The sequence below is a fragment of the Salvelinus sp. IW2-2015 genome, linkage group LG5, assembly GCF_002910315.2.
Source record: "Salvelinus sp. IW2-2015 linkage group LG5, ASM291031v2, whole genome shotgun sequence".
Taxonomy (NCBI): Eukaryota; Metazoa; Chordata; class Actinopteri; order Salmoniformes; family Salmonidae; genus Salvelinus; species Salvelinus sp. IW2-2015.
Genome location: NC_036844.1, coordinates 16,370,627 through 16,391,265, shown reverse-complemented (window position 1 = coordinate 16,391,265; position 20,639 = coordinate 16,370,627). Strand labels below are relative to the sequence as shown.

Here is a 20,639-nt window from a genome sequence, read left to right as displayed (position 1 = left end):
AAACTGTTGATGGAAACTTGGTTCGTGTGACAGTTGGTGGTCGGTCAGATTTATGCTGCAGAATGAGAAGACACGATGCTGTTCTTCTTCTAGCTAGCTATAATAAATCACTTGAAACGACAGTACTATTGAAGTGATCTTTAATTATGTACAGCTCAAAGTGGTAGGAGTATTTGTGATTGAGAAGATGCTTATCAAAGCAGTTTTACCAGGAGAGATCATGATCATGGATGTTCTTGGTTAGCTAAGCCACACTTGGTCTAGCTAATGTTTGCTAGCTAGCTATCCAGCTAGCTAACCTTGTGTTCACAGTACAATTGTCAGAAAGGGTCTAGCTAGCTATATATGGTAACATTTGACCAGTAATAGCAACATTATTTTAATGTGGTAGTTAGCCACATTTTGATTAGACTGCTTGCTGGCTGCAGCAAAAATGGCTAGCTAGATAGCAGAAATATTGTTTCCCAAGAAGTAAACTAAGTGTATTAGCTAGGTAACAAGCTAGCTAACATTCATTATACTGTACATGTGTTGTATCATCCAACAAGTATTATCAACTAAAACATTTAGCTAATCTTAGCTGTATGAATGGGAGCCTCATCAAATTGATTGGGAATACACTGTCTGGCTATAGCGAGCTAACTAACTAGCTAGATTATACTGGATCTCATTATCTCTACTTGCTTTCACAGTCTCATGTCATAATTAGATGTTCCTTCATGTTTCGCAAACTTCAAATTTCGAAGTTGTTCCAAACATCAAATTTCTAAGTGTTTAAGATTAAGTTTAGGCATTATTTGAATATTTTTTAGGTTAGGGTTAAGTTTAGGCATTAACCCCCTGAAATCTTAAGGTTGGGCATTAACTCCGAATGGTCAAGGTAAGGGTTAAGGTTTGGGATAGGCTTAAAACAAAAATCTCAAAAACAACTTTCTATCGCTGGATTCGAACATGCTTACACCCATCCGCCATCCCTGTCTACAATGCCCTAGCAAAACCAAAACCTACTTCAAGGTAACAGTGCTCACTGTTGTCCCTAGTGTCTGGTTTCCACGTCATCAGACATGGATGAACGTTGAACACTGACTTATATCACGGGTGATCTGGCTGCATTATCTGCATATGAGTATAATCATTATTGACATACATGTTTATTTCCCAGATCATGTCAGTATCATTTGTTTCATTTCTGATCCAGAAAATTACTCATAAAAGCCTTGTCTGTAGCTTGTGTTCCTTGCAGTGAGCAATTGTTATTTTCCTTTTGCCCTCAAATTATGTCATCCTTGAATTCTATGGACAGAAAATGGCATTCACCAAAAAGTAGAAATATTTTTTGGTGTGTGGAGGCTTATTTAATGAAGCCTACATGAGCATTATTATTAAGTGTTATAGTTTTGTGGAGACCTTTGCCTGTCACCTTTAAACGCACATGTGATAGGAATCACTGATGCTCTTTATGTGGCATTAAAGGAAAATGTGACTGGCATATGATGTAGCTGTGGATCATAATATCAGATAGCGCCCAACAGGGCAGTGTGTGTGTGGTGTGTGTGGTGTGTGTGTGTGTGTGTGTGTGTGTGTGTGTGTGTGTGTGTGTGTGTGTGTGTGTGTGTGTGTGTGTGTGTGTGTGTGTGTGTGTGTGTGTGTGTGTGGTGTGTGTGTGTGTTGTGTGTGGTGTGGTGTGTGTGGACGTGTTTAACTATTCTTGTGGGGACCAGAAGTCCCTACAAGAATAGTAAACAAAGTAAAAATTGACCAACTGGGGACATTTTGTTAGTCCCCACAAGGTCAAATGCTATTTCTAGGGGTTTAGGGTTAAGGTTAGAATTAGTGTTAGGGTTAGAATTAAGTTAAATATTAAGGTTAGGAGCTAGGGTTAGTTGTAGGGTTAGGGTTAGGAGCTAGGGTTAGGTTTAGGGTTAGGATAACGTTTAGGTTTTTGGGTTAGGGTTAGGGTTTAGGGTTAGGGTTAGGGGTTAGGGTAGGGTTAGTAGTGGGTTAGGGTAAGAGTACGGGTTACGGATTAGGGTTAGGTTTAGGGTTAGGGGTAGGGAAAATAGGATTTTGAATGGGACTGAATTGTATGTCCCCACAAGGTTAGCGTACAGAAACTGTGTGTGTGTGGTGTGTGTGTGTGTGTGTGTGTGTGTTGTGTGTGTGTGTGTGTGTGTGTGTGTGATGTGTGTGTGTGTGTGTGGTGTGTGTGTGTGTGTGTGTGTGTGTGTGTGTGTGTGTGTGTGTGTGTGTGTGTGTGTGTGTGTGTTCAGACAGAAATTATTTGCTTTATAGGTAGGTATTTTGAATTGGCAATTGGAATACTAATTGCTTAGCAGCGGTGTTTGTCTATAAGGTACTAACATCTCATTATTCTTCAACTGAGCTGACTGTTTGAAACAGCACAAACACGGATCAAGACAGAATACTTCTCACATTAGGCTCTATTACAGCAATTGTATTAGAGGGAAATTTCAGATAATGGGGAGACATCAGATTAGTGTGGTCATGAAGTGGCTTAAAGTCACACGCTGCAGACATACAACTCCTAATCTCCACAACACAAACACACCTGGCAAGGCAACTTCATAAATATGATAACAGGGGTTAGACACACACACACACACACACACACACACACACACACACACACACACACACACACACACACACACCACACACACACACACACACACACACAACACACACACACACACACACACACCCACACCCATAACACACACGACACACACACACACACACACACACACACCCTCCCCCTGTCCCGTCCACCTGCAGAGGTGTGTTAGTCAGTCAAACATACAAAGACTGGTGCTCTGTGACAGCTGATATTCTGATCAATACTAACCCAGGCAGGGCCGCGGCATGGGTCAGGAGCCAGACTAATCAACTCTCAGCTAGGTTTGTTGAGGCAAGGCCAGCATCACAGCCAAACAATCTACCAACCAAACATATCATTACTCCTGGGAGAAATTCAGTCAAAAACGGCAGAAACACAGCCTGCTTGAAAGTCCTACATCTTCTAAACTTGACTGCTGACATGCAAACATTTTGTGGACTATATTTACAGTGGACTAATGAAAAAAATACTAAAAGATAGTTGTCTTGTTGAATATGAATATTACAATAGTTTGAGTGGATTTTTCCATTAAGATAAATTAGGACATTTTGTTTTACATATATAACTCAATCTAGTTGGCCAGTACCAGGAATCAGCAGGAATTCAGACCAACAGGGGCAAAGCCGGATGACAACAGTCTATTTTCAGCCTGGCTGGATCAGTAAACAGTCTAAGTATGAGATCAGGATGGTAAAGGAAACGAGAGTCAATGAGGAGGTTGATTAAATAAATCCTTTGCCTGAGATCATGTAGAAAAAGGGGGGAAATGAAGGGAGACTTGATAGAGCTGTCTGTGTGACTTCCTCAAAGTCAACTCACCATCATCTCATTAGTGATGTTTTACAGCTCCACTCTTCATCTACTACCTTCACATATCCCACATTTACAATCTATTTAGTGTGGAACAGCCAACAGGCTATCAGCTAAATAGACTGCTGCCGGAGACTTCCTGAACCTCCCTTAAAGCACAGCACAAACTCATCACTAAAATAGAACTTTTCAAAATACACAATGTTAGCATCCCATGGCCTGAATTTGACAAAGTATTCATTCCTTTGGACTAAGCAATCAAATTGTTTTGCAGATAAAAAAATAAGGCTGCCTGAAATGTCCTTAGGTTACCCACAATTCTACGGGGCAAAGTAAATTACTTGTGGAAAATGAACTGCCATGCAACCGTCATTTCCACCGAGCTAATTTTCCCAGCCAACCATGCAGCAGGAGGACAAACAGAGTGGGCTCATTTTCATAGATTACAGTAGGTGTCTGTGGATTTGGTATTCCGAGTTCACTTCATATCTAATGTAAACACTCGCTAAGACTCTACCCTCATATTAGCTTCTGACATTTTAATTTCAGATTTTTTGATTTTGATGATTCTAACAGTCTTAAGAGCTTAGGCTAGAAAAGTGAGCTTGGTTTAATTTATGTTTTTTTTCTTCTTTCAAATGAAATACACAGTGTTTATAAAGAAACTGATATGGGAAGAACTCAATTCGGTCACCAAAAATATTGAAATTAATTCCACAAGTAACTCTCTAAGGCTTTGTAGAGAATATCAAATAAGTTAAAGTTTAATATACATTGTAGCGTACGATCTCTTTATATGCTGATATTGTACTGTGGGCTTTTTCATAGAGGGAAAGAGCAAAAGGGATAGCCACTTTGGACAGACTGGGAATGGATGGTCTCCAGTGGCGTAAAGTACTTAGGTAAAAATACTTTAAAGTACTACTTAAGTAGTTTTTTTGGGTATCTGTACTTTACTTGACTATTTATATAAAATATTGTATGTTTTACTCCAAACATTTTCCTTGACACCCAAAAGTACTTGTTACATTTGGAATGCTTAGCAGGACAGGAAAATAGTCAAATTCAACTGAACATCCCTGGTCATCCCTACTGCCTCTGATCTGAAGGACTTACTAAACACACATGCTTAGTTTGTAAATTATCCAATCTGAATGTTGGAGTGTGCCCATGGCTTTCCGTAATTTAAAAAACAAGAACATTGTGCCATCTGTTTTGCTTAATATAAGGAATTTGAAATTATTTATACTTTTACTTTTGATACGTAAGTATATTTTAAACCAAATACTTTTAGACTTTTAGTCAAGTAGAATTTTACTGGGTGACTTTTACGTTTACTTGAGTCAATTTCTATTAAGGTATATTTACTTTTCCTCAAATATGACAGTTCGTACTTTTTCCTGATGGTCTCTGAGTACTGGCTATGAGGTAGAGCAGCAAATATGCTTACTGTAATTGAGAGCCTTGTTCCAATGACTGTGGGACTGGAACTACCAACAAACTCAAATGCACACACTCACACATATTCCGACCGCACACACACACACATGTCCAGGAGGCAGTAATGGAACGGTGGTCAGATCATCTCCACCCAAAGGGTTAACCTCTCGAATCGTTTTCAATCAGAACAGGGATTATCTGCCATAACCCTTGGGGTTTGGACTCAATCTTGGGCCTGGAGGAGTGAAGAGGAGCAGGGATTTCCCCAAGGAAGAATCACACATCTCTGAGCCAAGCCAATGCAGACCTGGTTCCACATGGCCTTAAAACACTCGGCTCAGTCCCTTCACTCGTCTCCCCTCTCTAAATCCTGGTATGGGGCTATGAAGAGCAATGGGACTCAAGCACAGAGACCTAACAGCATCTGCAGTGGGTCAATGGATCTGGGAAGTTCAGGTGGCAAACAGATTGATCTCTCAAATAAATATTGTGACCAGAGAGGGTAGGCATCTCTCACTCAACTCTCCTCAATTCCCACCGACGCAATGCAACAAATCCAGGTCAGTTTCAGGTTCAGAGATGATTAAACTTGTAACATTTTTGGCAGCCAGTCACAGATCCCATTTCGGCAATAACTAATCTAGTGGAGGTTTCATCTTTTGTTATCTGCACTGAATATCCCTCCCTGTGCCTTTTAGTCATATAATAGGATATGAACTGTGGATTAACACAAGGTCAGGGTACGCTTTGGGATATCACTGTATCAGAAGATAGAGTATGTTCTGCTGTTTTTCAGTATACTCATCTAAAACATTCCAATAAAAGCAATATTATTCTGCTCTGTGATGTGCATCCGAGGCAAATGAGTAGAGCTGTTGCAAAACAGATTGAATTGTGTGTTTTGGCGCGATAGAGCTGCCTGCGTAATAAGTTAATTTCTGCCCAAAGGAGTCAGGCAGCTGTTAGTTATTTGTTTTCTTGCTCCATTAAATTGATGCATTATTTATGAACTAAAATATCCAGAAATCCCTGTTCAAACATTAATGGATGTTAAGATATGAAGGCTGCCGAATAATTTCCCAATTATTTTCCCATCTATGGAAGAGCGACTTGTGAACCTTTTTCAGTCAGGAGTGAAGTAGACGGGGACTAGCATACAACAAGTCTGTAATCTGTGTAGGGAGCGGAACTGCAAGACGACTCCCAGCCACACCAGCATTCAACCATCCCACAGCATGGCCTTGGAGACACGCCCTGGCGCCAATCAAGTGGCCTTAAGTTACCATTTAAATGCATGGAACTTATCCTTCATGAAGTGCCTCTCCCATACATCATGGTGATACATTTTTCCCAGAAGGCCTAAAATGACACAAATTATTTATTTATTTCTGCTAACTTCCTCCAACATACACTACATGACCAAAAGTATGTGGACACCTGCTAGTCAAACATCTCATTCCAGAATCATGGTCATTAATATGGAGTTGGTCCCCCTTTTGCTGCTACAACAGCCTCCACTATTCTGGGAATACTTTCCCCTAGATATTGGAACATTGCTGCAGGGACTTGCTTCCATTCAGCCACAAGAGAATTAGTGAGGTCGGGCACTGATGTTAGGCGATTAGCCCGGGCTCGCAGTTTGCATTCCAATTCATCCCAAAGGTGTTCAATGGGGTTGAGATCAGGGCTCTGTGCAGGCTAGTCAAGTTCTTCCACACCGATCGTAACAAACCATTTCTGATTGGATCTCGCTTTATGCAAGGGAGCATTGTCATGCAGAAATAGGAAAGGGTCTTCCTCAAACTCTTGCCACAGAAACATCTAGAATGTCATTGTATGATGTAGAGTTAAGATTTCCCTTCAGTGGAACTAAGGAGCCTACTGTAGCCCAAGCCATGAAAGACAGCCCCAGACCATTATTCCTCCTCCACCAAATTTTATAGTTGGCACTATGCATTGGGGTAGGTAGCATTCTCCCGGCATCCGCCAAACCCAGATTCGTCCGTCGGACTGCCAGATGGTGAAGCGTGATTCATCACTCCAGAGAACACGTTTCCACTGCCCCAGAGACCAACGGCGAGGAGCTTAACACCACTCCAGCCACCACTTGGCATTGCGCATGGTAATCTTAGGCTTGTGTGCGGCTGCTCGGCCATGGAAACCCATTTCATGAAGCTCTGACGAACAGTTCTTGAAAGTTATTGTGCTGACGTTTCAAACTGCCTCTGGAAGTAACTTGGTAGTGAGTGTTGCAACCGAGGACAGATGATTTTTACGCGCTACGCGCTTCAGCACTCGGTGGTCCCGATCTGTGAGTTTGTGTGGCCTACCACTTTGCGGCTGAGCCGTTGTTGCTCCTAGGTATTTCCACTTCAAAATAACAGTACTTACAGTTGACTGGGGCAGCTCTAGCAGGGCAGAACTTTGACAAACTGACTTGTTGGAAAGGTGGCACCCTATGACAGTGCCACATTGAAAGTCACTGAGCTCTTCATGGCTGTGTGCTCAATTTTATACACCTGTCAGCAACAGGTGTGGCTGAAATAGCCCAATCCACTAATTTGAAGCGGTGTCCATATACTTTTGTATATATAGTGTATTTTGTACTCATAAAATCCGCTTAACATAAAAGGTTAACATTTCTGTGTTCTTTGAATGTTATCATAATCCAATAAAAAAAATCATATTTATACATTTAATGTTACATATGGATTTATGTTCTGAGCCAGGGGACAGCACATCATGGTAGTATGCATCATATTAACAGAGGGGACGCAGTAACACATTAGTATTAGTAGTATATTAGTAGTATTAGTAAACCCACATTAAACAAATAGGATGTAGAATTTATCCTCAATAGTCATCAAAAGCCATCAGTGTTTGAGAGTGCATCAGTGTATACAGAATATGTTCTGCACGCAAAGCAGCACAATACAATATATGGACAGTAAAGTCATGTCAACAACATTATGTACGTAGTACGTACAACATTCATAGCTAATTTATCAGACTATCTGATTGTGACCTGGATATTCTAGCTATGCAATGAGAGAGACGCACAGACAAACATTATATCCAAGCAGTGTTCTTACCTAAGAGTGAAGCTCTCCACAGCAGACACATTGGACAGGAACACATAGAAAGTGGCCAAGTCGGTGGTTCTCAGTGGTTTGGAGGAGGTCTGGACTACCAAGGCTCCCCCTAGTCTCAGACGCAGAAATGTAGGGTTCCCAGGTGAGGCCTTGAGGAGGTTGACACTCCCTACCCTCCTCATTGGTATACCAGACCCCACTGGGCCTCCCCTCCCCACCCCCACACGCTGCAGGCTGTCCTGGGGCACACACTGGCCCGTCCGGTCCCGTCGGCTTTGGAAGTAGATCTCTACGGGGTTCCCCTGCACCTCTCCCAGTCTTTCCCTGGGGCTGAACCAGGCTGGCTCAGGCTTCAACTGGGCCACACAAAATCCCCCTGGGGACAGCAGGCATGCCCCCCGCACCTCCCGTGTCTCCCAGAAGGCATACGCCGTCACACAATGCGCCCCCTCCTCCGCCGCTCCCTTCCTCCCACCACTACCCCTGTCTTCTTTTTCCCCTCCCTTCATCCCAGCGTCACCTCCACTGGCCAAATCGGGCATGTGGAAGAGGATTCTGACAATGGGCGTGGAGGAGCGGACCTGGCGGGCCAGGATAACAGGAAGGATCCTACGGCCGCTGAGGAGCAGCTCTCGGCCGATAGGCCTCGCCACAGACAGGGGGCCGTACGTGGCGTTGACGGCCGGCCGCAGGAGGCCCGCCCCGGGGTTGGTGATGAGGAAGGCCTGCCTCTGGGCCTGCAGGCCGGAGTTCCCCAGCAGCTCTTGGCTATTCTCTCTCAGCAGTAGGTGGTCTGCATTGAGGATCTGGTAGCCAACTGAGGGGTAGACAGGGAAGGGTGCTTGGTTCTTGGTGTCTTCTGACATCTCCTGGCAGTGGACACCTAGAGAATGAGATTTCAAATACAGCTGTTAGCATAGCGCAAAAAATCACAGAGCAAATGTGTGTCTATTCAAAGTAGCAGCATTATTATGGTTTCTCCCAAAAAATGAGTTTAAATGTTGAATAATGGTGGTGGATAAAATAAAAGCTGACACCATTCTCATGCACAGTGACCATGGTTATTCAGTGGATTCAGTGGAAGTCTAGAAGAGATGACCCCACTTTTCATGATATCCAATTGAGATCCAATTATGATCTTGTCTCATTGGGAGAGGCAAAGGTCAAGTCATGCATCCTGCCCACTTAACCCAGCTTCTTAACACCTGCCCACTTAATCCGGAAGCCAGCTGCACCAATGTGTCAGTGGAAACACTGTTCAACTGACAATCGAAGTCAGCCTGCAGGCCCGCCACAAGGAGTCACTAGAGCCATAGGCGGAAATCCCAGGGGGGACGGGGGGGACACGACCCCCCCATCCTGGGGAAAATATGATTTGTCCCCCCCCAATCTATCACTGTTTAAAACATAACTATGTAATTTCAAATAATATAATAATACGCAATGAAAGCAGTTGTGCTGATTATAGACACTTAATAGCGCCTTTTTAAGTTTCAAAAGATTGCGACCACCCCGCCCTTTGCCTCACAATGGTTTGATCCACTGCCAGTTCTTTAGCTGGCAAGGTAATAGAGGTTCGTATCTACTGTCCGAAAGGCACATGTACGTAACTGACGTGAGGTTAATCCAGTCAATCGCGCCATAGCAATGTTTACATTTTTATGTTGGCAGGGTTCACACACTAGCTGAATTTGCAGAGCTAGCGCGCAAACTAAAGCAAACATTAACTAGCAAGCTAGCTAGTACCTATTCCATTATGTGGCGTCGTCAAAGATGGAATCTTTGCTATCGTCAGTTTATTCCAAGATCAGCATGCAGCTGTAGTGCTTCAAAGTCCCTGTGATAAGGTTAGCGATAAACTGAAGTCCAAACTGAACAGAACTACACTCTCTTATACCATTGTCTTAAATATATTTAATGGTCTCGTTGCAAAAGCTAATTGTTGCTAGTGAACTTTTTTTATCTATTTATTATTCCACTTTTTTTTTTTAAGATTATAGCAAACACCACAGAAACGGAGTTGGTGCTCGCTAGCTTTACAAATTCAGCTATTGTTGGAAGCCAGCCAATATGAAACAAACTATATTAAAATTAGAAAAGGTTGTAGCATATGTTGTGTAAATGTGTGTGTGTGCAGCTAGACCGGCCAGCCAGCCAGGTAGAAAAACGGCAGAAAAAGTAAAAAGACGGACATCAGAGTATTTTTCAGTAACAAAACGCAAAGTAAGACTCTAGTAGCCTAATATCTCAAAGACGAGTTGATAAAATGTTCATAAGAATGAGTGAAATGCTAATGGAATGTTTCACAATGATGTCATTAGGCAGAGCAGGCAACAGATGGCACACAGACAGCAGAGCTGGGGACAGATAGGCAGGGACAGACTGACAGAGACAGGGAGTCTCAGGTAAGTTTGTTGAGTCTTTGTTTGGCAACATTATGAAAGGTTCTCAATTTTTTTTACTTGTAAAATAGGGACATAATTGGAAAATGCCATGGATACCCCCGCTCTCAACTTAAACTGATGACTAAACTAAGATTTGTTTATGGCAATGGTATTGCTGTTGTAATTAATTGTGTAGTTTTGGGTACCGGTAGTTAGGAGTACGGCAAACACCTTATTTATTTTCTAGGAGACAGACTGAGTCTGTGGGGTGGTGAAAGGGAAAGAGCCAGGGAGAGAGACTTCAGAGAACAATGTCACAGCCACGGCAGGACCAGGTGTCACCCTTGTTGCCAGCAGCACCAGTATAGGGGACAGTGGCACAGCATTGTCCAGTTACCTCAGTGATGGCACAAAACCATATCAGCCACACCCACATTTTTGAACCGCAAACTTCTTGCCAACAGAGTGTTGACGTTTCAAGAGGCCCCAAAGCACAGAAATGAAATTCTGAACATCATGGCAATACAATCATTCGAGGCATTGCAGCTGAGATTAGATCTCTTCGTTGTACAATTTTCATTAATTGTTGATGGTACTCAAGATGTCTCTGGTGCTGAACAGGAGAGTGTCTTTTTGCATTATGTTGACATGACCTTGTCCCTCACGAGGAGTTTATTGGGGCTATACAGGGTGTCGGAGACAACATGCGAGGGCATTGCGAAAGTGGCAACTGAAGTGTTGTTGAGGCTCAATTTGCCCATGTCTGGCTTACGTGGGCAGAGTTACGATGGTGCCTCAACATGGCAGGAAAATACACAGGTGCACAGGCAATTGTGAGAAGCAGCAGCCATTAGCCCTCTATGTCCATTGTGGAGCACACTGTGTAAATCTGATTACACAGGCTGGCTGCTCAGCCTCCCCACTGATCCGGGATTCCCTTTCTTGGGTCCATCAGTTAGGTGTCCTCTATGGCCAGTCAGGAAAGTTTAAGAGCATGTTTGAATCAATTGCCACGTCCAAAGAAACACATCTGCCCACCCGGAAACCCTATGTCCAACAAGGTGACTGTGCGGAATACTGCTATTAGAGAGCTGTGCTAGGGCAGTATGAGCGGGTACTAAGCAGCCTAGAGGAGAGTGTTTTTAGTACATGACAGTACACGACAGTACACTTACAAATTATTTATTTCATGTTATTTTATTTAAAATTGCATACTTTGTGCGACATACTTGTCCATAGCTGCTGTTTGAAGAGTTGAGACACTGACTGAAGGTATTTTGTTTGATTTATTTGGGTTTTTCATTGAAGTATTATTTTGCTTTTAGAACTGTACTTATTTTAAGCTTTTTGTTCTTGTAAGATATTGTAGTAGACTCAGGCCAGTGGCACATTTAATGACTATATAAATGTATCAGAAAAAGTCAAATTAAAAGGTCAATTCAATACGGAGACTAACTTTGTGATGGTTCTCAATGGAGATTATTTTAGATGAGATCACACCATGTTCATTGTATTTATGAAAACTACACCCATCAGTGTACAGTACCCATTGCTACCTACTGGCCTTTCTTGATATTGCTAGTTGTAAGTACGAATACCTGCATACATACTGGACTGGTAAGGAGCACTGCTATAACTATTATTAGTAGTAGTATTATAATGATTTAAACATTTGAACAAGTTGGTTAAACCCTTCAGTTAACTACTGTACCTATCAATTATTCAGTTGTAGGAATTATGGTTCCTCAGCCTACGTTGTAATATGTTAAATGTATATTATGTGTTACAGCACTACTTTTGGTGTCCCCCTCAGGAATTGCTCTTGAGAAAATGTAATGTAATTGTCCCCTCCAAGGTTGATATCAGATTTTCGCCTCTGACTAGAGCACGATGAGCCAAGTAAATCCCCCCCAGCCAAACCATCCCCTAACCTGATGATGATGGGACAATTGTGCGCCGACCTATGGACTCCCGGTCATGGCCGGTTGTGACACAGACTGGGATCAAACCCGGGGCTGTAGTGACGCCTCAAGCACAGCGATGCAGTGCCTTAGACCGCTGCGACACTCGGGAGGCTGAAATTATGTCTTTAGACATTTTTACAAATTAATTTAAAATGAAAAGCTGAAAAGTCTTGAGTCAATAAGTATTCAACCCATTTGTTATGGCCAGCATAAATATGTTCAGGAGTAAAAATGTGCTTAACAAGTCACCTCTCTGATTCATAGGGGTTGGGTTAAATGCGGAAGACACATTTCAGTTGAAGGCATTTAGTTGTACAACTGACTAGGTATTCCCCTTTCCTTTCCTAATAAGTTGCACAATAGTGTTTAACCCCCAGAGTTACATAATAGAAAAATTCCCACCAATATCAGTTTTTTTTGCATTGGATGCATCTCAATCCACCTCATCCGCCAGTGTTGCACTTCAACAAATCAAATATATTTTATATTTGAGATTCTTATGAGTAGACACCCTTCGCTTTGATGACAGCTTTGCACACTCTTGGCATTCTCTCAACCAGTTTCATGAGTTAGTCACCTGGAATGCATTTCAATTAACAGGTGTGCCTTGTTAAATGTTAATTTGTGGAATTTCTTTCCTTCTTAATGCGTTTGAGCCATCAGTTGTGTTGTGACAAGGTAGGGGCGGTATACAGAAGATAGCCCTATTTGGTAAAATACCAAGTCCATATTATGGCAAGAACAGCTCAAATAAGCAAAGAGAAACGACAGTTCATCATTACTTTAAGACATGAAGGTCAGTCAATCTGGAAAAAGTGCAGTCGCAAAAACCATCAAGCGCTATGATGAAACTGGCTCTCATGAGGACCGCCACAGGAAAGGAAGACCCAGAGTTACCTCTGCAAAGGATAAGTTCATTAGAGTTAACTGCACCTTAGATTGCAGCCCAAATAAAAGTAACAGACACATCTCAAGGTCAACTGTTCAGAGGAGACTACGTGAATCAGGCCTTCATGGTCAAATTGCTACAAAGTAACCACTACTAAAGGACACCAATAATAAGAAGAGACTTGCTTGGGCAATGGACATTAGACCGGTGGAAATCTGTCCTTTGGTCTGATGAGTCCAAATGTGCGATTTTTGGTTCCAACTGCCGTGTCTTTGTGAGACGCAGAGTAGGTGAACGGCTGATCTCCGCAGGTGTGGTTCCCACCGTGAAGCATGGTGGAGGTGTGATGATGTGGGGGGTGCTTTGCTGGTGACACTGTCTGTGATTTATTTAGAATTCAAGGCACTCTTAACCAGCACGGCTACCACAGCATTCTGCAGTGATACGCCATCCCATCTGGTTGCGCTAAGTGGGACTATCATTTTGTTTTCAACAGGACAATGACCCAAAACACAGCTCCAGACTGCGTAAGGTCTATTTGACCAAGGAGGGTGATGGAGTGCTGCATCAGATGACCTGGCCTCCATAACCACCCGACCTCAACCCAATTGAGATGGTTTGGGATGAGTTGGACCATAGAGTGAAGAAAAGCAGGCAACATGCCCTCAGCATATGTGGGAACTCCTTCAAGACTGTTGGAAAAGCATTCCTCATGAAGCTGGTTGAGAGAATGACAAGAGTGTGTAAAGCTAAATCAAATAGCTTAATGATCCATAGTATGACCATCTTAAAACAATTCCATATGTCAGCTTCTCATGTAATCATTTGTAGCGTCTGAACGGTTTCACCTAAAAAAACATTATGACCACTCTGTGGAAAGGGGAGACTTTCACATGATGGTGTTAACCGTTTTGCTCTACAACACATACAAGTGTCACAGGACTCGTCTAAAGATAACGGTTAAAAAAAAAAAATTGAAGTATGATGGTAGTTTCATGCCTATGCCAAAAAAAGAGGTTAAATTCGTGTAAAAAATTATACTAAATATTTCCTGATTTTTTTTATATCGCCTACATTTAGGACAGCCACTTCAAAATCTTGTTTCTTATGATTTATTTTTTGACCTTGATGAATGTGTTATTCAATGCGTGTCTATGGGCTTTATAGTAGAAAAGGCCAAAAGAAATGCCTAGCAAAGAAGGGCACCTTTTGGTAGATGGTTAAAAAAAGAAGCTGACATTGAATATCCCTTTGAGTTATTAATTACACTTTGGATGGTGTATCAACACACCCAGTCACTACAAAGATATTAGAGTCATTCCTAACCCAGTTGCCGGAGTGGAAGGAACCCGCTTAGCGATTTCACCATGAAAAAAAGCAGCCAATCACCGATCACACATGCAAAATATTAACGAACACATTGCAAAATCATTAGAATTTTGTTAGAGGAGAGTAAGCAGTCTCTGGCCAATTATTGTTGGGAAATGGAAGGGTTGTGCTGCCCTTCATGGCTCAACCTATGTGACCTTTCTCTTACGAAAGAGGGTCAATCAAAATCACATTTTAATTTCCAAGGATAAACTGGGGTTGTAGAGGGTCATGAGGTGAAATTGTGCACAAAGCAAATATGAATACTGCCTGACATTTTAATCTTTCTACAGGCTAGACCTGTGTAGGCACAGCTTAGATATCTTAATGAGTGCACAGCAATGGAAGATAATAAATGCATGCATATTCATGTCCAAGCAGGGAGGACATCAAAAGACTGAGCTCTATCATTTTAATACAAACGTGAAGAGCACAGTGGCACTGCAGACTGTTTTCCCAGTCTGCAGCTGTTGAAAGAAGAGGTTCTGGTAGATGGCTTTTACCCACCTCAAATACAATTGCCTGCTTCATTGATCAGAGGCGCTTGCAGTAGCTGATTCCACTGCAGATAGTATCCGCTAAGGCTTTGAGCACCTGGTTGTGGCACCAGCAGTAGCAACCCTCACCTAAGGCTTTTGAGCAGCAGCTGAGGATGTGCTCAAGGATTTCTCTCTTCAGGCACAGAGGACATGATGGTGAATCAACATTGCTCCAGCAGAACAGAAGATTTTCGGTCATTTGGCTGCCTGTATTGCAGCACCTCCCTTGTAAAGGTCACCATGCATTCCTAATTTAGGCTGCTGATTTCATTTAAACTCTTATTTTACCAGGTATGTTGACTGAGAGCACATTCTCATTTACAGCAACAACCTGGGGAATAGTTACAGGGGAGAGGGAGCCAATTGTAAGCTGGGGATGGTATGAGGGCAAGATTGGGAATTTAGCCAGGACACCAGGGTTAACACCCCTACTCTTACAATAAGTTCCATGGGCTGTTTAGTGACTACAGAGAGTCAGGACACCGGTTTAACATCCCATCAGAAAGACAACACCCTACACAAGGCAATGTCCCAAATCACTGGCATGGGGCATTGAGATATTTATTTTTTGACCAGAGAAATTACTGCCTCCTACTGGCTCTCCATCACCACTTCCAGCAGCATCTGGTCTCCCTTCCAGGGATCGACTAGGACCAACCCTGCTTAGCCTCAGAAGTAAGCCAGCAGTGGGATGCAGGGTGGTATGCTGATGATGGGTAACTACAGTTTTTTAGATGTCAAACATCTTACCGAGACTGTTCACTGGTTTCTCTGTGACGGATGAGATATGTGTGTCTTGAATGGCAAAGCGGAACCTGTCCACTGTCTTCCCTCTCTTCACAACCAGGGATCTAGACTTTGCTGGCTTAAAGATCATCCGTGCCCAGGTGACAAGCTTCTGCAACCCCTTCAGATTCCACCTACTACATGGGACAGATGTTGTTGTCACAGACCGGTCGTCCATGAAGGCTCTGATAGGAGGCTGTCGCATGGCAGACTTGGTCAGCGGGCCTCTACATTCCACCTCTGCTGACTTCACCAGTATGATCATGGCAAGGGCAAACAGGATCACTGAAATGGTGCAGCCAGTGATGATTCCTTTCTCAAGCCTGTGCCATTCCGATGCTGTGGTCTCAGAGGTGACTCTCAAACTGAAACTGTTGTAGTAGTCCAGCCTGGGATGTGGTGCCGAACTAGAGCCACTTCAAACAGCTTGTGGGGTATGGCGCTATAAGCATTTGTGAGGTTCAGCCACAGTACAGCAATGTCTCCTCTGTTCTCCCGGGCTTCTCTGATTAGCTGCGTGACCATGCTTGTGTGCTCCAGGCACCCTGACACCTTCGGAATCCCTCCTTTCTGGACTGATGTGTCGATGTAGCTGTTTTTCAGGAAGTAGTCTGTCAGATGCCTGGACACAATTCTGAAGAATATCTTTCCTTCAACACTTAGCAGCAAGATGGTTCTGAACCGGTTTATGTTCTTTGAGTTCTCCTCCTTAGGAATCCATACTCCGTCTGCACATCTACACAGTTGAGCGACTTTGCCCCTTCTCCAGAAGACCTTCAGGATTCTCTAGAGCTGGTGTAGTAGCTATGGGCAGTGTTTGTAGAACTTGTAGGGCACACCACTCAGTCCAGGGGCTGAGCTAGCTCTTGCCCTCTTGACAACCTCCTATACCTCCTTCCAACTGGGCTTCTCGTTGAACTCTGTGGTTGGTACTGGTGGAACTATCAAGGCTTTGCAGTGCTCCAGATCTTGCTCTCTAATAGCGTCACTGTACGTGCTGCGGAGATTGTTGTTGATCTCATCTTTGGAGCAGGTCAGGTGACCACTGCGCTTCTGCCCTAGTGGTGTAACTGTAATGGGTTACAGAGTTAATGTTTACAGTTATTACATTGAGAGTTATTTACAGTGTCTTCAGAAAGTGTTTATACCCCTTGACTTATTCCACATTTTGTTGTGTTACGGTCTGAATTCAAAATGGATTCCAAATATTATGCCCCATAATGACAAAGTGAAAACATGTTTTTAGAAAAATTTGGAAATCTTTTGAAAATGAAATACAGAAATATCTAATTTACTGTACATAAGTATTCACACCCCTGAGTCAATACTTGTAGAAGTGTAGAAGCACCTTTGGCAGTGATTACATCTGTGAGTCATTCTGAGTAAATCTTAATGGGAGCTTTCCACACCTGGATTGTGCAACATTTGCCCATTATTCTTTTCAAAAGTCTCCCAGCTCTGTCAAATTGGTTGTTGATCACTGCCAGACAAGCATTTTCAGGTCTTGCAATAGATTTTCAAGCAGATTTAAGTCAAAACTGTAACTCGGCCACTCAGGAATATTCACTGTCATCTTGGTAAGCAACTCCAGTGTAGATTTGGCCTTGTGTTTTAAGTTATTATCCTGCTGAAAGGTGAATTCATCTCAGTGTCTGGTGGAAAGCAGACTGAACCAAGTTTTCCTCTGCCTGTCCATTTATTTTTTTATTCTGAAAAACATGCCAATCCTTAACGATTCCAAGCATACCCATAACATGATGCAGCCACCACTATGCTTGAAAATATGAAGTGTGGTACTCAGTAATGTGCTGTATTGGATTTGCTCCGAACATAACACTTTGTATTTAGAACAAAACCTTAATTGCTTTGCCATGTTTTTTGCAGTATTACTTTAGTGCCTTGTTGCAATCAGGATGCATGTTTTGGAATATTTTTATTATGTACAGGCTTCCTTCTTTTCACTCTGTCAATTAGGTTAGTATTATGGTCATAAGTAGTGCACTATATAGGGCAGGGGTAATTAACTCTTACCCTACGAGGTCCGGAGCGTGCTGGTTTTCTGTTCTACCTGATAATTAAGTACCTACAATGTTGTTTATCTATCCTCAGTTTTCTCCTATCACAACCATGAAAGTCTGTAACTGTTTTAAAGTCACCGTTGGCCTCATGGTGAAATCCCTAAGCTGTTTCTTTACTCTCTGGCAGCTGAGTTAGGAAGGACGCCAGTATCATTGTAGTGACTGTGTGTATTGATACACCTTTCAAAGTGTAATTAATAACTTCACCATGCTCAAAGGGATATTCAATGTCTGCTTTTATATTTGACCCATCTACCAATAGGTGCCCTTCATTGCAAGGTATTGGAAACCCTCCCTGTTCTTTGTGGTTGAATCTGTGTTTGAAATTCGCTGCTCGACTGAGGGACCTTAAGGATACAGTGCATTCGGAAATTATTCAGACCCCTTCCTTTTTTTCACATTTTGTTACGTTACAGCCTTATTCCAAAATGTATTAAATTAGTTTTTCCCCCTCATCAAGCTACACACAATACACCATAATGCCTAAGCAAAAACAGGTTTGTAGAAAGTTTAGCAAATGTATTAAAAATGAAAAACAGAAATGCTTGTTTCCTTTGTAATGGGGTCTATTTGAATAGACTAAAATTAACCGTTTTTTTTTTTTTTTTTAAACATGTCATGCTAGCTCCATCCTGGTGGCGCGGTGGACTAATTCCATGGATGGAGAACAGAAGATTATAGGTTTGAATCTCACTGGTGCCGTGTCACAATGAAAGAGACAATAAAATAATGTGTTTGCATGATTAATGCCTAAGGAAATACATTTCCATGTGTCCTTTCTGTGAACGTTTTAAGGAAGTTATAAAACAAATCTCCAAATAATCTATATTTTCCGTTCTCAGAGCGTTAATAAAACCTCAGAGGAAAACTTTCAAGGAACCAGAGTAAGACGTTCTCAGAACCTCCCTGCAACCTAAGAACAGGATACATTTTCACTTCTATTCTCAGAACATAAAATAAATAAATAATGTTTTACCAGTGAGAAAACGTATGGCTTCGTCCCCACAAACAATGTTAAACCAAAAACATACATTCCCACAACTTCCATGGAACCAAATGTGTTAGCTGGGCTCTCAGTGAAGCAAGGGAAATTAAGCAACTTAGTCAAAATTAATAAACAGTAGTCATGCCAGACTACTTTCTAGCAAACATTGGCCTATGGCAGAGTTTCTGCCCTAGCACTACACAGTTGATTAAAATCATCAAAGCTTGATGATGATTTAGTCTTTTGAATCAGCTGTGTAGTGCTAGGGCAAAAAACCAAAACGTACACCCAGAGGGGGCCGCAGAACCGACTTTGGGAAACCCTGGCCTAATGGTATCTCAAAGCATCATAGAATACATGTTATTTTCAGGATTATCATCACATGTAAGTGCAAACAAAAAAATGGAGATATCATGGTTCCTGTCTCTTTAAAAAGTTGTATCCTCTTTTTCATTGTGTGTGTAAATAGGAACTGTTGTTTTAAATGAATGAGTGCATCTACATCAAAGTATGGGGCTAATGTTATAAAATAAGCTTTTCATTCAAATGTGTTTCCAACTGTCAAGAGGACACTACATCCATTTTGATCTGTTGATCAATTGTTGACTTTTAACAAAACATTTGTCAGGACCAGTGAAGTAGCCTACAGTAAAGTACATATGGGTGACAATTAAAATGAAAAAGATCATGTACAAACAGATTTTTATTTATTTATTTATTGAAAACTATTTAATAACCACCATCCATCAACGTAAAGTGCAAGTCTTACCTGTCAGAAGTGTGAAAATGAACACTATGGCAATTGGCAACATCACACGGAGAGGAAAGTAGAGTGTCTTGGCAAATTGGAAAGTCCTGATAATCTAGAGGAGCGCTCTAACACCGCACCGACCGAAGAGCTTCTGTCTTTCTCCTGTCAATTGACACACATCTCTGGTAATTTACATTTCTTCAGTTCCCAACAAAGTAAAGGGCTCTGATGGAAAGATATGACTCTATATTAATAACAGATGCAACAGTACATTCCTATTCCAAATAATAACTCAGTGTTATTTACGTCCACCTGCTTTGGTATCCACATTACGCAAATTTTTGTATGTTGCCTCCATCTGATTTTTCTGCGTCAATATTCACTTTCGCTTGTTGTTCGCCAATTTGTAGGTTAGAACAAAATGTTCAAGTTGAGGGTTGTTGCTTCTTACAGTAAATCCACCGTTTAATGTTAACGCAATTAATTGCACACTCCAGAGAGTAGACAGTGAACAGTGGCTAGTTTATATCCTGTTCAGTCCTGCATACACAATGAGCAAACATCAAGGCAGGCTATGCCATAGATCGGCTGTTCCCATCTTCCGTCCGATTAACGACTCTCGTGCGTAATCGCCGTGGGGGAAAGGGGCTGCGAGGAAATGAACTGCATGAGTAGTCAATAGAATCTAGTGATTTCTCAATGAATTATGGGCTATCCCATCTGGAATATGTTGTATAAATACTATACACAATTCATAACAGGCCTAGATATAGACCTACTTTGCAGGCTATATGCCTATATATTTTATTTAACTGCATTTTTTTTTAAATATCAGTTATATTATCCTCTGTTTTTGTAGCCTTGAATAAATATCCCATCATAAAGTTAGAGTTGAGACTAACATGCCTACAGTAA

The 20,639-nt window shown here is 42.0% G+C and overlaps 1 protein-coding gene across 1 annotated transcript in view; it reads right to left on the bottom strand.

Annotated features, from left to right (window-relative positions):
* Positions 1-20,297, bottom strand: part of LOC111963976 (transmembrane protein 132D) — a 50,459-nt gene extending 30,162 nt beyond the window's left edge. Inside the window, exons 1-2 of the mRNA XM_023987590.1 lie at positions 19,743-20,297; positions 7,981-8,863 (exon numbers count right to left, since the gene is read on the bottom strand). Coding sequence (XP_023843358.1) covers positions 7,981-8,863; positions 19,743-19,785 — 926 coding nt within the window. The 5' untranslated portion in view covers positions 19,786-20,297. The remainder of the gene's footprint in view (positions 1-7,980; positions 8,864-19,742) is intronic.
* Between the last annotated feature and the right edge of the window lie 342 nt (positions 20,298-20,639).